The 13112-nt window shown below is 62.9% G+C and overlaps 2 protein-coding genes across 16 annotated transcripts in view; one reads left to right on the forward strand and one right to left on the reverse strand.

Annotated features, from left to right (window-relative positions):
* Positions 1-435: 435 nt before the first annotated feature.
* On the reverse strand, positions 436-5830 carry NTHL1 (nth like DNA glycosylase 1). 4 transcript variants are annotated; one of them, XM_077906167.1, is made up of 6 exons: positions 5683-5830; positions 4562-4797; positions 3659-3829; positions 2670-2829; positions 747-852; positions 466-674 (listed from the first exon to the last, which is right to left on the reverse strand). In XM_077906167.1, exons 1-6 carry the CDS (start codon positions 5819-5821, stop codon positions 551-553), a joined length of 936 nt encoding a protein of 311 aa, XP_077762293.1. In that variant the 5' UTR covers positions 5822-5830; the 3' UTR covers positions 466-550. The 4 variants fall into 4 exon arrangements, with proteins under 4 accessions (XP_077762294.1, XP_077762293.1, XP_077762292.1 ...); XM_077906166.1 differs by having other exon boundaries at positions 4562-4800; XM_077906168.1 differs by lacking the exon at positions 747-852 and having other exon boundaries at positions 436-674; positions 4562-4800.
* A 320-nt stretch (positions 5831-6150) lies between these two features.
* TSC2 (TSC complex subunit 2) overlaps positions 6151-13112 on the forward strand; it is a 33393-nt gene continuing 26431 nt past the window's right edge. For 4 of the 12 annotated variants that reach the window (XM_077906177.1, XM_077906179.1, XM_077906180.1 and 1 more), the window contains exons 1-8: positions 6159-6415; positions 7586-7672; positions 9165-9275; positions 9998-10142; positions 11068-11185; positions 11629-11677; positions 12069-12194; positions 12510-12583. In XM_077906177.1, coding sequence (XP_077762303.1) covers positions 6278-6415; positions 7586-7672; positions 9165-9275; positions 9998-10142; positions 11068-11185; positions 11629-11677; positions 12069-12194; positions 12510-12583 — 848 coding nt within the window. In that variant the 5' untranslated portion in view covers positions 6159-6277. Of the gene's footprint in view, positions 6416-7585; positions 7673-9164; positions 9276-9997; positions 10143-11067; positions 11186-11628; positions 11678-12068; positions 12195-12509; positions 12584-13112 lie in introns of those variants that run through there. The other 8 variants (XM_077906175.1, XM_077906176.1, XM_077906182.1 and 5 more) reach the window with 6 other exon arrangements.

Here is a 13112-nt window from a genome sequence, read left to right on the forward strand (position 1 = left end):
ATCCAGGGGGCTGGCCTGACCCCTCAGCTCTGCTCTCCCCCTCCCCCCCGCAACCCCCTCCCACCTCCGCCCACCCGCGGGGACACACAGGGCAGGTCTCACGCCCTGGGGCGCCCAGCCTGGGGCTAATGGTGTTGCGCTGGAGGCCAGGTGGCTCCGTGGCCTCAGGGTGGGGCCTCCTGGCGCCAAGAGCCCTCAGGGTGCAGGAGGGAGTGTCCATCTGGGTTCCCAGCCCAGCCGCCCAGGTCTCCAGCGGCCTTCCTAACAGCTGGCTGCAGCTGGCTCCCACGGTCCAGCTCTGTCCCAGACTCCCGCATGCTCGCCACCCCCACCCCTGGCCCACATGGTCACGTCCCCAGCCTGGGCTCCCAGGCAGCCCCGTTCACATGAGCACGGGGCCACACGCAGTCACGCACGTGCTCCCGGCCTGCCCCGCGCCCCAGGGAAGATTCAGCCAGACCCTGATGCAAACAACTCCCAGGGTTTATTACAGACAGGCTGCGGCTCTCCGGCGGGGGCAGGCGGGGGCAGGCGGGGGCAGGCGCGGGCGTCAGGGGCTCTGTGCGGCGGGGCACAGGCTGCGGTTGAGGCAGGCCCCGCAGCGAGGGCGTACGGGCAGACATGTCTGCTGGCCGAAGCCCACCAACAGTCCGTTGATCTCACCCCACAGCTCCCTGTGAAGGGCAGGGAGGTCAGTGTGGGAGGGACACAGAGGAGAGCCCCACCAGCCCCCCACCCTGTCGCACCGGGGCAGCCACTCCTCCAGGGCAGCGCGCGTCTTCTCTGGGGACGTGGTCGTGGTCCTGGTCCACCTGAGTCTGTTGGCGATTCTGTGCACATGTGTGTCCACCGCTGGTGGAGGCGGCACCGGGTCATCACAGAGCGTGCTTACCAGGTGGCTCCCTGCCCACAGCCCCGAGCACAGGCCCAGGGTCCCCTCCTCCCACCCCCCGGTTTCCAGAGGGCCCCGAACTGCAGAGAGCGGGGCAGCAGCTGAGCCAGAGGCCTTGGGTCCTGCAGCTGGGGGGCAGGCAGCAGCGGCAGCTCCCGGCCCAGGTGCCAGCTGTGCCAGGCCGGGTCTCAGGGCTGGGTCCAGCGGGCCACCTTGAGGACACTGCACCGACTGCCGCATGGTCAGGGACAGCACAGGGAGGATGGGCCGGCCAGCTGCAGCTATCACCTAGTGGGGGCAGGGTCCCAGCTCCCCTGGGCCGGCCACCCCAGGGCTCGGCTTGGCACCTGCTCACGGGGGCCTCCTCCAGAAGAGAGATGGAGTCCTGAACCTGCTCCCTCCCCAGACACTGACCGAGGGTGCCCTGGGGACACAGGGTGGGGGCACCCACAGTGGTTACCAAGCCTCAGCTCCGTCCTGCCACCCAGAGGCCCGGCCCAGGGCCTCCCCACACCGGGAGGCTCCCGCGGGCAGCTCCAGGAAGGCTCTGCCCGCCCTGCATACGTTCCCAGCCTGGAGGCCGAAGCTCAGAGAGCAAGCACCTTGCCTCTCGGTCACTCGGCTGGGACGGGATGGCAGTGCTGACACTGGCTGCTGTGGCCACAGCCCTGGGCTGCTAACTGAGCGCCCGCAGACATCCAGAAAGGGGGACATTCGGACTCCCCTCCTGTGTGTCTGCTGTCGCCAAAGTCCTGTTCCCGGGGCTGTGGGCCCTTCCCCCACAGACCTTCCAGACCCCTCCTGGGACTCAGGCCTCGGGCAGCCGAGGACAGCCACCAGATAAGCTCAAGTATCCACGCCTTGGGGCTGGCAAGAGGCTGGCGGCTGCGGGTGGGGGAGGGGAGGGCAAGCTCTGTCCCGGCCCACCGCCAGGCCCACCGCGGTCTCCGGGCCGCTGGGTTCCAGCCCGGCTTCACGGCGGGGCCCCTCAGCCCCTGGCTGCCCCCTGCCCACGCGAAGGGTCCCCACCCCAGGGAGCAGAGGCTTTAGGACCAGGGGAAGTGCTGGGGAGTCTCTGCCCTCTTGCAGCGCTGGCAGCAGGAGCACCAGGTGGGCGCAGAGGCTGTGGCTCAGGCCCTGGTCTCTGCGCTGGCCAGGCCTGCCGCCGTGTGGCCGCGGAAGCTCAAATCTGAGCAAAGGTCTGACGAAGCAGCCCCCTGATCCAGGGTCCGTCTTCAGAGACACCACCACCGTCAGGAAACGGATTCTGGAAGGGGCTCCCCCCAGCTCCTCCTCCCTTGGGGTCCCCCTGCCTTTACTGTCTCCCCCACCAGCCTATGCTCATTCTTGAGACTTCTTCTACTGGCTCTTTTTCCCACCTGCTGGCTTTGCAGACGCTGTTCCTCCCGCCTGGGTGGCACTTCTGCCTCTTAGCCTGGCCAGCCCACCCTTACGCTTCAGCTCTGACACTGCCATGCACGACCACCCACCCTGCCCCCGCACGAACGCTTCTACCTCACAGCAGTTATTTGCTCAACATCTTTCTTCCTGCACAGCACAGGCCTTGAGTCCATGCCCAGGGCCTCTCCCAGAGCCCAGTGCACAGTAGGTGCTCGGCAGATGGGAACTCCTCCCATTAGCCCTCATCCATGGGTGGGCCAGGCCTACCTCAGTGCTGGAAACATCTTTCTGACCCTTTGAGCTAAATTGTGGGGGAGCAGACCTGGGGTCACAGATGTGGCCAGCCCTGCCCTCCAACAGTGTGGATGCCACTCACCGATGCCTGACACAGTGCCCCAGGCCACCGCCATGGCCAGGTGTGCCATCTTGGGCCCCACGCCGGGCAGTGCCACCAGCTCTGCCACAGATGCTGGGATGTCCCCGCCGTAGCGCTGCTGCAGGATGGCACTGGTCTGCTTGATGTACTTTACCTTGCTCTGAAAGATGGAGAGGGGTGGTCGGCCCCAGAGGTGAATGGTGTAGCCCTACCAGAGGACGTGAGTCCCAAGGGAAACCCACAGGTGCCCAGAGCTGCCCATCACCTGCTAACGACACACTCAGTGGTACCTGTGTGCCCCTGTCTCCCTAGGAGTTGGGGGTGAGCCGAGGGCAGCAGAGACTGGGGAGGCCTGATGCGGGCCTGCACCTGTGACCCGTGTGTGGGGTGTAGCTCAGGTGCCCTGCCCCATCATTCCCCCAGAGGCCAGCCGTGCCAGGAGCTGAGCTCAGTAGCACCTGGACCTTCAGGAAGGCAGGCTGGAGCCTGGGGCTCCCCCACCAGCCGCCAGGCCAGCTGGGTGGTTCCCACTCCGTGCCCAAGCAGAGAGGGCTATTTAAAACCCATTTGACAAACTGCAGCCCACGCTAGTACCAAGGGGAAGCAGCCGCACCCGCCCGGCCGCCTTCAGCGGACCCGCCTATTCGCCACCCAGCGCTCTGTGGCCCGTTGGGGCTCCAGAGGGAGGGGGTGACGCACTCCAGGGAGGCCCGGAGTAAACAAAGGGAAAGGCGGTGGGCAGCCTCAGGGAGGAAAGGAAGCGCCAGTCAGCCGGGTGGGGAGGTGGAGGAAGGAAGGGGTGGGCTGCAAACAGGAAAGGCCAAGGAGGGAGGCCCAATGGTCCTGGCCCCGTGTGCTGGCCAGAGGGGCAGGGGGCTCCACTGGGAGCTCACATCCGGGTCCCTGTGGCCTAAGAGGCACCCCTGGCCTCCTGTACCCCACGGCCTCCCATCAGCCTCCTGACATCTTTCCCAGGCCAGTGGGCTCACCCTCCAGAAGCCTACGGGGTAGATGAGCGAGCCCAGCGTGGCGTCATCTGTCTGTAGGATGCTGTCCACTGTCAGGCCGTGAGCGCGCAGTCGCTGCATGGCGCCTGCTGTCACCTGGTCTTTGGTTTGGCTGGAGAGCATCAGTGACAGTAGCACCTGGTACCTCTGCACCTGTTGGCACAGTGACCGGAACCAGGGCAGTGACAGGTCCTAGGTAGCTCAGTGTGGGCCAGGCCCCAGCCAAACCCTAGACCACCTCTACCCATGACCCTGGCCAACACATGACAGCCTCCCAGCCACTCTGGCCAACGCACTGTGTAAGGCGTCCAGCCTGGGCTTGTTTTGCTTTTTTTTCCTACATAACATGGGGACGATAACAGTACCTGCCTTACAAAGATCACCTGGAGACGTAAATGTATCATCGCCATGCTTGACAGCCAGCGCCTCCCACCGTGATTGCTGTGCGCTGTGGATAAGGCCACAACTTACACACAAACTGACCCCCAAAGAAGTCCGTGCACCCAGGTCCCAGCTAGTGGGGCTGGGATTAGGATCAAGTTGGTCTAAAGGCCACGCTCCAAGCCAGTGAAGTGTAAGGAGCTCTCTCTCTCTCAGGAAACATTACGAAGACTCCTGGTGTGTCAGGACTCTGCTGGCAGAAGGCAGAGCACGAAACCCCAAGCTGCAGGCAGTCTTCACCTGCCGAGCAGGTGATGCTGCTCCCTGCTCGGGGCCTCAGGCGCTTCCCCTCGACACGCTGCCTGCCTTCCTTTCACTGCCTGCCTTCCTTTCGGGTGCCAGCCAAGGGCTGCCACGGGTCAGGCTGTGCGCAGCCAGAGGCCTCAGAGGAGGCATGTGTCTGGTCCAGAAGGGAGTCACCAGGCAGGTGCGGCCCCTGCCTACCTTTGGGGGTGCGCTGGGGTCATGGCAGTGCTCAACCCCCAGCCAGTCCACGGGGGCGTCCTTCCCACTCCTCATGGTGCGGATATTCTCCAGCTGCTGCCGCCAGTCCTGGGGCTCCCAGCCTAGTGCCTCCAGGGCTTTGTGGCTCTCTCCTTTCTCGTGACCTGGGGCTTCGTAGGCCACCTTCAGTTTTTGTGTCTTCCGCTGATGCTTTGCAAGGCTAGGGTTTTTCTTTCCTTCTGCAAAAATGTGCCATTCAGCAGGGGCCACAGGTGGGGGTGGGGGTGGGGGTGGGTGCTGCCCTGCCTGCCCTCTCCCTTCGTCATCCATTCAATGACCATCCATCATCTGCTACAGCTGCGGGTGCTTCGGGGGCAGGTCAGCTTTCCCGATGCCACTGCCCTCCTGACCGAGTCTGAGTCGGCACAGGACGGCTCTACCAACAGGAGGAAGGGGTGCCTCCCCCATCTAGCTCCCACACGGTGCCAGACAGCAAGTCTTACCGCCCAAATCAGATTGTGTCACGTCTGTTTAAAACTCCTCTTTGACTTCTTGTACTTCCGACGAACTCCAAACTCACCCCAGCCTCAGGGCTCCTGCCTACCCAGCGCGCGCTGCCATCTGCTTATTCCCCTCGCCCTGCTTCCCTCAGGATGGAGCTGTGTCCCGGGCTAGGGTTGGTTGGGTGCCTAAGGAGTCCCCCTCCGGTGTCCTGAAGGACAGGGTGCAGGGGCCCTGTGGGTCTGGCTACCGCCCCCCCAGTCCTGTACAGCCAGGTCCTTCACGCCTGCACAACACACAGAACGGCTTGCCCTTTCCCGGTCCCCCCCTGGGGCTCCCTCAAGCGGGGGCGAGGACTGGGCACCAGGCCCCCCATCCCGCGGGAAGCAGCCAGGAGAGCAAGGCTGGCCTGCCCCCAGAAGCCTGGCACGAGTGCAGCATCCCCGGGCGGGTACCGGGACGCGGTCCGTGTGGACCGACCCCTGCCCCCTGCGTCCTGGGCACAGGGGACAGGGTGGGAGCCAGAGCCCCACGTGGGGGCGACTCGGATTCCCAGCCGCCGGCCCCGGCAGGCTCCTTCCATCGCCTCTCCCCATGCCCCAATGCGGGCGTGAGGGTACCTGCAGCCGCCTCCCGCCTCTGGAGCGGAGCCGCCTCCTCCCCACCCCGCCGCGGTGCGGCCCCCGGCCCCCCGCTCCGGCTCCGGGTCATCATCCTCACGGCGGCCATGCTCAAGCCAGAGTCCCGCGGACTACACATCCCGGCGGCCCCCGCGGCCACACCACGTGACCCGACTCTCGCCCCGCCCCCTCCGGCCCCCCTGCTTTCCGCCGGAGAGCAGCCCGGAACTACGACTCCCAGCAAGCCCGGCGGCGACCCTCGGCCCCGGCCCGCCGCCGGAAGTGCGGATCGAGCTTCCGGCGGCGGCGCGGGGGTGGACCCCGCAGTGTCAGTGGCGGCCCGGGCCTTCGGCCGCGCCCACCGCCGCCCGAGCCTGGAGCCGCGGGCCCCCCGGGCTGTAAGGCGGAGCGGGTGCGAGGGGCCGCCCGGGTCCCCGCCCCTCCCGGGGCCGCTGCTGCCGGGCCGCCGGCGGTGCTCCAGGCCCTCGGGGCCGCGGGCGGGGCGTGCGCGCAGACCCGGCTTCGCGGGCGCTGCCCCTGAGACCTCTGCCTGTTTCCTCGGCGCAGAGGCGGCCTCGCCGCGTCCCTGCCCACCATGGCCAAGCCTACGAGCAAAGACTCAGGCCTGAAGGAGAAGTTCAGGATTCTCTTGGGACTGGGAACCCCGAGGCCAAACCCCAGGTCAGCAGAGGGCAAGCAGACCGAGTTCATCATCACGGCGGACATCCTGAGAGTGAGTGAGCTGCCGGGCAGGCTGGCATGCGGCTGGCGCGGGGCTGGGGAAGCCTGTCCGCCTGTCCTTCCGAGGTTCAGGAAGGCAGGACGATGAGGACCTGGTCCAGCACGCGTGAGCTCGCACCCAGCTGTCGATGCAGGGAGACCTACTTGACCAGGTGGCCTAAGCGTTGCAGTCGTTTGCACAGGTGATTAGGGCTACGGCCAGGTGTTGCCAGGTGTTAATGGTAACCTGAGCTCCTGGCACTCGCAGGGCTCCGTTTTCTGGCGTGTGTTTGATCCCCTCTCCCTCATCCCGGCACCTGTGTCTCATACACGCTGTGTCTGCGCTCGTAAAGTTTCCCGTTGGGAAACAACCAAAACGTTCATCAGCTGGTGAACAGATGACACGTGATCACATCCGCACGGTGGAGCATTGTCTGGCAAAAAAAGAAAGGAATGAAGTATTGACACGTGCCGGAATGTGGATGAACGCTGAAAACGCGCTAAGCAAAAAGAGCCAGGCGCAAAGGCCCCCACGTAACGTGTGATTCTATTTCTATGAAATGTCCACAATAGGTAAATCCACAGAGATGGAAAGTAGATCAGCGTGTCTCAGGGTCTGAAGGGATGGGGGGGTGGTGAGTGCTAATGGGCGTGAAGTTTCCCTTTTACATGATGGAAATATTCTGGAATTAGTGGAGCTGGTTGCGAGCCATTGTGAATATGCTACAAGCTACATGGTACGGTTTTAAGTTGTCTAAACAGCTAATTTTGTTAAGTGAACGTTATCTTAATAAAAAGAAACGTGGGATCCCTGGGTGGCGCAGCGGTTTGGCGCCTGCCTTCGGCCCAGGGCGCGATCCTGGAGACCCGGGATCGAATCCCACGTCGGGCTCCCGGTGCATGGAGCCTGCTTCTCCCTCTGCCTATGTCTCTGCCTTTCTCTCTTTCTCTCTCTGTGACTATCATAAAATAATAAATAAATAAAAAGAAACGTGAAAAAGAGAAGCAGAGTGTTCTCAGCTGAGACGGGGCCATAAGCCCTGGTGATCCCCGATTGCAGAAAGATCCGTGGCAAGTCTGCAGCGTGGACACGCGCTACGATCCTCGGGATGGTCTGTGACTGGCTGTTCAGGAGTCCTGTTGCCTGAGCGCTGGCCCCTTTTCTCCCTTCGTCTCTCGCCAGGAGCTGAGTGTTGAATGCGGCATCAACAATCGCATCCGGGTGATAGGGCAGATCTGCGAAGTTGCAAAAACGAAGAAATTTGAAGAGGTAGGTCCGCCTCATTTGACTGCTGTCGAGGAGTCTGACGGCTCTTTCTAGGAGCCGGGTTGGCAGCTGCCTGCTGGCGCTAACTCACGCTCCATTTTAGGGACGCTTAACCTGCATCTTAGTGATGGGGAAGCTTCTGCAAATGCGCTGAGCCCAACCCTTTGGGGTCCATCACATGCAGGGGTGGGGAGTAGAGGGATGAAGCCTTTCCTGGCAGTTCCAACAAAGCGTCTGTAGTGACTCGCAGAGAGCCGTGCTCAGTGGTCTTTTCGTGTTACAGGGAAGGTAAGGGTACATCAGGAAGCCGTTTGACTCCAGGCCTGCCCTTTCTGGTGTCTCTTTGGGAGTGGTGTCTGGCTGGTGGCATCGAGCAGCCCCACAGACGTGAGCGTGTTTATTTCAGGCAGGTGTTTGCAGGCCCTCTCCGGGCATCTCGAAGACAGACCAGGAAGTGGTCCTGAGATCACCTGCAGGGCTCTGCTGTAGCCTGGCCCCCAGCTCGTATGGGCAACTCGGGAGGGGACATGGAGCGAGCGGATTGGGATTTGCTAAGGGGGAGGGGAGAGCATGCACCACATCGCAGGTCACCTGAAACATGCAGGCTCTATGGTATCAAGGATAGAGGTGAGAGTAGGCACCCATGTCTGTAAAGTTGCCTGTGTAGGTACAGGAGGGGGGGCCTGTGGCCGATGGACAGGTGAGCCTGAGGCTGTCAGAGTCCACCGGGTCGGTGTCTGCATCTTGTCAGGGGTTACGTTGTGTCACCAGGAGTGTTGTGCATGGGACAAAGGAGGTGAAAGTTCCAGAGTATCCTGAACACGGTCAGGTTGTTGGTCAGGCAACACCTAAAGGACTTTTTAGTTCCTTCTTGGGAAAAGTGAGCCCAGGAAAGGTTGAGTCGTCTGAAGACCCAGGTTGAAGGGGGCATGGGATGGTTAACGTGAAGAGAAGGTGGCATGAGAGACTGATTCGGGGTGGCTGTGGGGAACAGGACTCAGCTTCCCCCTGGGTGTGGGGCTTAGCGGAGGCAGATTCCAGAAGGCCATGCGAATTCTGGGCAGCACAGGCGCAGCAGACGTGTGGTGTGCTTCCACAGCGGGAGGCCAGGGCAGTGGGGTTTCTGTGTCAGGCTGCAGACCCAGGGACCGCCTGGTCCTGAGACCTTTCAGTGGCTTTCTTCCCCGAGTCTGAGCCAGCCCCCAAGGGGGACCCCTGGCCAACCTCTGCGGGGCAGCCAGGACAGCTCCCCTGGCCCGCTGCCCCCCAGCCTGTAGCCAGGACCTACGTGGGTTTGAAGTAGTTTGGAGTCATTCCCCTCATCAGGCTCAGGGTCATGGGGGCTGTGACGGGTCCACGGGGGCGGGGGCGGCGGGGGGCTCTGGGGAGGGAGTTCTAAGAAGTGGTGTCCTGCTCCGTCATTGGCTCGTGGTGCTGAGCCTCGAGTCGAGGGGGCCAGCATGCCTTCACCGCTGTTCTTCTTCGCCGGCGGCAGCATGCAGTGGAAGCGCTCTGGAAGGCTGTCGCGGACCTGCTGCAGCCGGAGCGTCCCCCCGAGGCCCGGCATGCAGTGCTGGCGCTGCTGAAGGCCATTGTGCAGGGGCAGGTAATGGGCAGCGGGGCCGTGCGCTGGTGGAGCTGGGCTGGGTGTGAGGGGTGGCCCCGGGGGGGCTGCAGACAGCCGGAGTGTGCCCCGCAGCCTCTCGGACCCTGGTGGGAGTCACTGAGCCTCTGTCTCCTCTCCCATAGAACGGGAATGCCTGTTGTTCCTTCCTCCTCTGGAATATCTTGGGGAGTAGATGAATCCGTTCATGCAAAACAATGGGGGATATGCCCACCACGAGAGATGGGTGGTTCCCCAGTCCTGCTGCCCTCATGCCCCTGCCCTGGGCCTCTGCCTGTGGCTCCCTGTGCGTCAGGCTCTGGCCATGCTGCTCTGAGCTTCTAGAACCACAGGTGGCCCCTCCGTTCCTGCTTGGGAGGCTCCCTTCTCTCTCGTCCACACCCCTGCTGCTCGGAAAGGTCTGTCCTCTTTTAGTGCAGTCAGACCATTTTTGTCCTGGTGGACATGAGGATGTCTGTTCTTGGCCAGGAGCCCCGGGAGGGCTGGGACTGCATTGTCCCTGCTGTGTCCACTCCGTGCCCAGAGCTCCCACACAGTAGATGCTGCACACACGCACACCCCTTATCTGGAGCCACTCTGATGTGCCCGACGTGTCCCTCACAGTCAGTTCCTGTGGGAGGGAGAAGGGAGCCCACTGTACTTCTTGGACTGCTCACAGCTGGTCGGGGGTGCTGGCAGGACTAAAGGAGCGCCTCTGTCTGCAGGGGGACCGCCTGGGCGTTCTCCGGGCTCTGTTCTTTAGGGCCATCAAGGATTACCCCGCTAACGAAGACCTCCATGAAAGACTGGAAGTTTTCAAGGCCCTCACGGACAATGGGAGACACATCACCTACTTGGAAGAAGAACTGGGTGGGTGCCACATTGGTGTGAGGTTTCTCTGGCCTGGGGGGTCCCATTTAACCCAGAGGCGCCAGAAGGCTGCCGGGGCACAGAGGATGTGCTGCAGGTCACAGGGACGGCCTGAAAGGGGCGCGGCACCATGAGGTCCTGCTCATGTGAGTGCCAACCAGAGTGGCTCCTGGGGAGCCTGTTAGAGACAGACAGTCCTGGGCTCCAGCCCAGACCTGCAGGCTCAGAATCCCTTCGGAGTGAGACCGCCTGGTGGGCAGCAGGTGGTCTGAGTCCTGCTGTAGGGAGAGCATGCTGGTGACCCAGGTGTCAGCCCGTGCTTTATCTGGGGCGCCCTGAGGTTTCTGGAGGTGGGGCGCCCCACTGTGTCTTCTTCATGGGCCTCTCTGTGCCCCAGGCCTGACCTCCCAGCCCTCCTCTTGGCTGGCCTTCCTCCCTGTTGTCCCGATGGGGTGACGTATCCGTGGGTCTTGAGATTCCATGTCATGGCTGTGGGCACAGGAAGAAGGACTTCTGGGGCCCGGAAATGGGCCTCAGCTGGCCGCCTGGCTCTGACAGGTGCTCACTGGCCGACTGTGCCCAGGTTTCTAAGGCTTTTTGGCCAGTGGCCAAGCGTGGCTTCTGTCTCTGTTGAGACAGTGTCAGGGAGGGGTAGGGGGCAGGAATCTGCGTCTAGACACGTGCCCGGGGATGCTTGCCCAGCCCAGGCCCGGGGCCCCAGGCTGTGCCTCAGCCTACACCCCCTCAGCGCGTCCTGGGGGCTGTATGTGCCACAGTCCATGATGGACTGACCCGCTGGGGCTCCAGCCGAGCCTCCATTGGCCTGTGCGGGGTCCGCTGATGGGACAGCAGCGGGGGAGCTGCGGTGTTCTCCTGGGGAGGAGGTGAGTAGACAGTACAGTGCCCTCCTCCTCTTCCCCCTCAGCTGGGTTTGTCCTGCAGTGGATGGACATCGGCCTGTCCTCCGAATTCCTCCTGGTGCTTGTGAACTTGGTCAAGTTCAACAGTTGTTACCTGGATGAGTACATTGCATCAATGGTCCAGTAAGAAGAGTTCCAATCACGTCCCTCTGATGGTAGTTGTGCTCCTTGGGCGCCGCGTGTAGCTCCGTGGCGTGGATAAAACTGTTGACATCAGCAAGCGAACGGAGAAGCTGGGAGCAACGTGGCTGCCTCTTGCTCACATTGATAGAACGATAGCGTTTTCTTTCTCACAGACCCATAACGTTAGCTAGCGCTTCTTATTATCTCTGGGGCCGTTCTTTCAAACGCTGTGGAAGGCATGAGGGCAGGGGCTGGGCCTTGCTGGTGTTGCACAGCCAGCACTGAGCAGCGGTGGCCCAGAGCGGGCACCTGCCTGTCTGGGGGTGAGTGGAACTCAAAGGGGGTTGAGCCTCTCGCTTGATGATTGTAGAGTCACCAGAGCGCGACGTGTGGCCACGCGGCCTCTGGGAAACCTCCCGCTGACTTTGCCCTTCCTCCACCAGCATGATCTGCCTGCTGTGCGTCCAGACCGTGTCATCCGTGGACATAGAGGTTTGTAGCTGGTCCTCCCCGGGGACGGTCCCTCTCATCATCCTCCTGGGCAGGCCTGGTTGGGGGGTGTGTGAGACCCGGGGTTCTGGGGTCTAGCCTCACACTGCCTTTCACTGGTCGTGGGACCCCAGGCTGGCGGCTCTGCCTCCCTGGTGCTCAGGGCTCTGCAGTAAGTGGTTGGTTGGACGACCTCTGCCAGTGGGGTCACAGTTCAGGATGGCATGAGCCTCTGTGACAGTGGTGCTCGCCCCCTCTGGTTCTCTGGAAGGCTGCTTCGGCAAGGGGGAGGGGCGACAGCAACTAAAGCGGGGTGGGAGGGAGGCTGTGGGTGTCCCCTTGCTGCGGGCGGGAGGCGGGGCAGGGCTGGCGTGACCCTCATCCCCCCCACCAGGTCTCCCTGCAGGTGCTGGACGCCGTCGTCTGCTACAACTGCCTGCCGGCTGAGAGCCTCCCCCTGTTCATCGTCACCCTGTGCCGCACCATCAACGTGAAGGAGCTCTGTGAGCCTTGCTGGAAGGTGGGGGTCTAGGCCTTGCCCTGGAGGCTTCTTCCCTCCAGGGTGACGTTAAAAGCACGTGGCTGGGACGAGGGCCATGTTGTGAATGGCCAGGGTGAATGGCCGTGTGTCCTGCTGAGGGGAGCCCAGTAGCATTTTCCCAGGTGGCTGAGCTGAGGCCAGGGTTTTAGCATTTTGAAAACTCCGTGTTTGGGAGGGGGTGGTGGAGAGCCGGCTGGACGTGGAGGGCTTCCGGGCGATGGCGGCACGAGGCTGGCCCCCGGGTCCCGGGCCGGTATCTGCCCCTCTCTCAGGGCGGTACATTTTGTTTCCCAGCTGATGCGGAACCTGCTGGGCACCCACCTGGGCCACAGTGCCATCTACAACATGTGTCGCATCATGGAGGACAGGCAAGTGTGCGCGGGTTCGGGGCATGGGTCGGCTGCCACTGAGGCTCCTCCGGGAGGCTTGCAATGTGGGCCCATGCCCGGCGGGGGTAGCCGAGAGCTTTCTGTCCCTTTGGGGTAGCTGCCCCAAAAGCCTGCTCTGCAGCTACAGCTATGTGCTCTGTGCCTGATTCTTGTGCTCTCCTCCTGCTGTGAAGTCAGGACATTCAGAGCTGAGCCCCATAAGCCCTCCCACACTCGGACCTCCTCCAGGGGGCCTGTGTCAGCGCTGACGCTGGTAGGAGGCCCGAGGCCTCCTGTCCCATGGGCAGACCATCACAGGTCCTATTGCTTCTGCCCCTGAGGGGTGGCTCAGGGCTGTGCACTCCTAGGGCCGGCCCCCTGGGCCCCCACGCTCTCCTTGCTGGTCTCCTGCACCTGCTCCTGAGCTCCTGGCATCCACTCCACGCAGCAGCCACATGACCTTTTCCCACCACTGATCTGACCGTGGCACCATTTGCTCGGAGCCGTGATGGCTCCCCCTGCCCTGAGG

The sequence above is a fragment of the Canis aureus genome, chromosome 8, assembly GCF_053574225.1.
Source record: "Canis aureus isolate CA01 chromosome 8, VMU_Caureus_v.1.0, whole genome shotgun sequence".
Classification (NCBI taxonomy): Eukaryota; Metazoa; Chordata; class Mammalia; order Carnivora; family Canidae; genus Canis; species Canis aureus.

What these genes read in the sequence shown, in the direction of transcription:
- NTHL1 (XM_077906166.1), bottom strand. Translation starts at nt 5,821, where the DNA reads ATGTGTAGTCCGCGGGACTCTGGCTTGAGCATGGCCGCCGTGAGGATG. An exon ending in GAGGCGGGAGGCGGCTGCAG is followed by an intron (nt 4,801 to 5,682) that starts GTACCCTCACGC and finishes ACATTTTTGCAG; the next exon opens with AAGGAAAGAAAAACCCTAGC. An exon ending in ACCCCAGCGCACCCCCAAAG is followed by an intron (nt 3,830 to 4,561) that starts GTAGGCAGGGGC and finishes CTGTGCCAACAG; the next exon opens with GTGCAGAGGTACCAGGTGCT.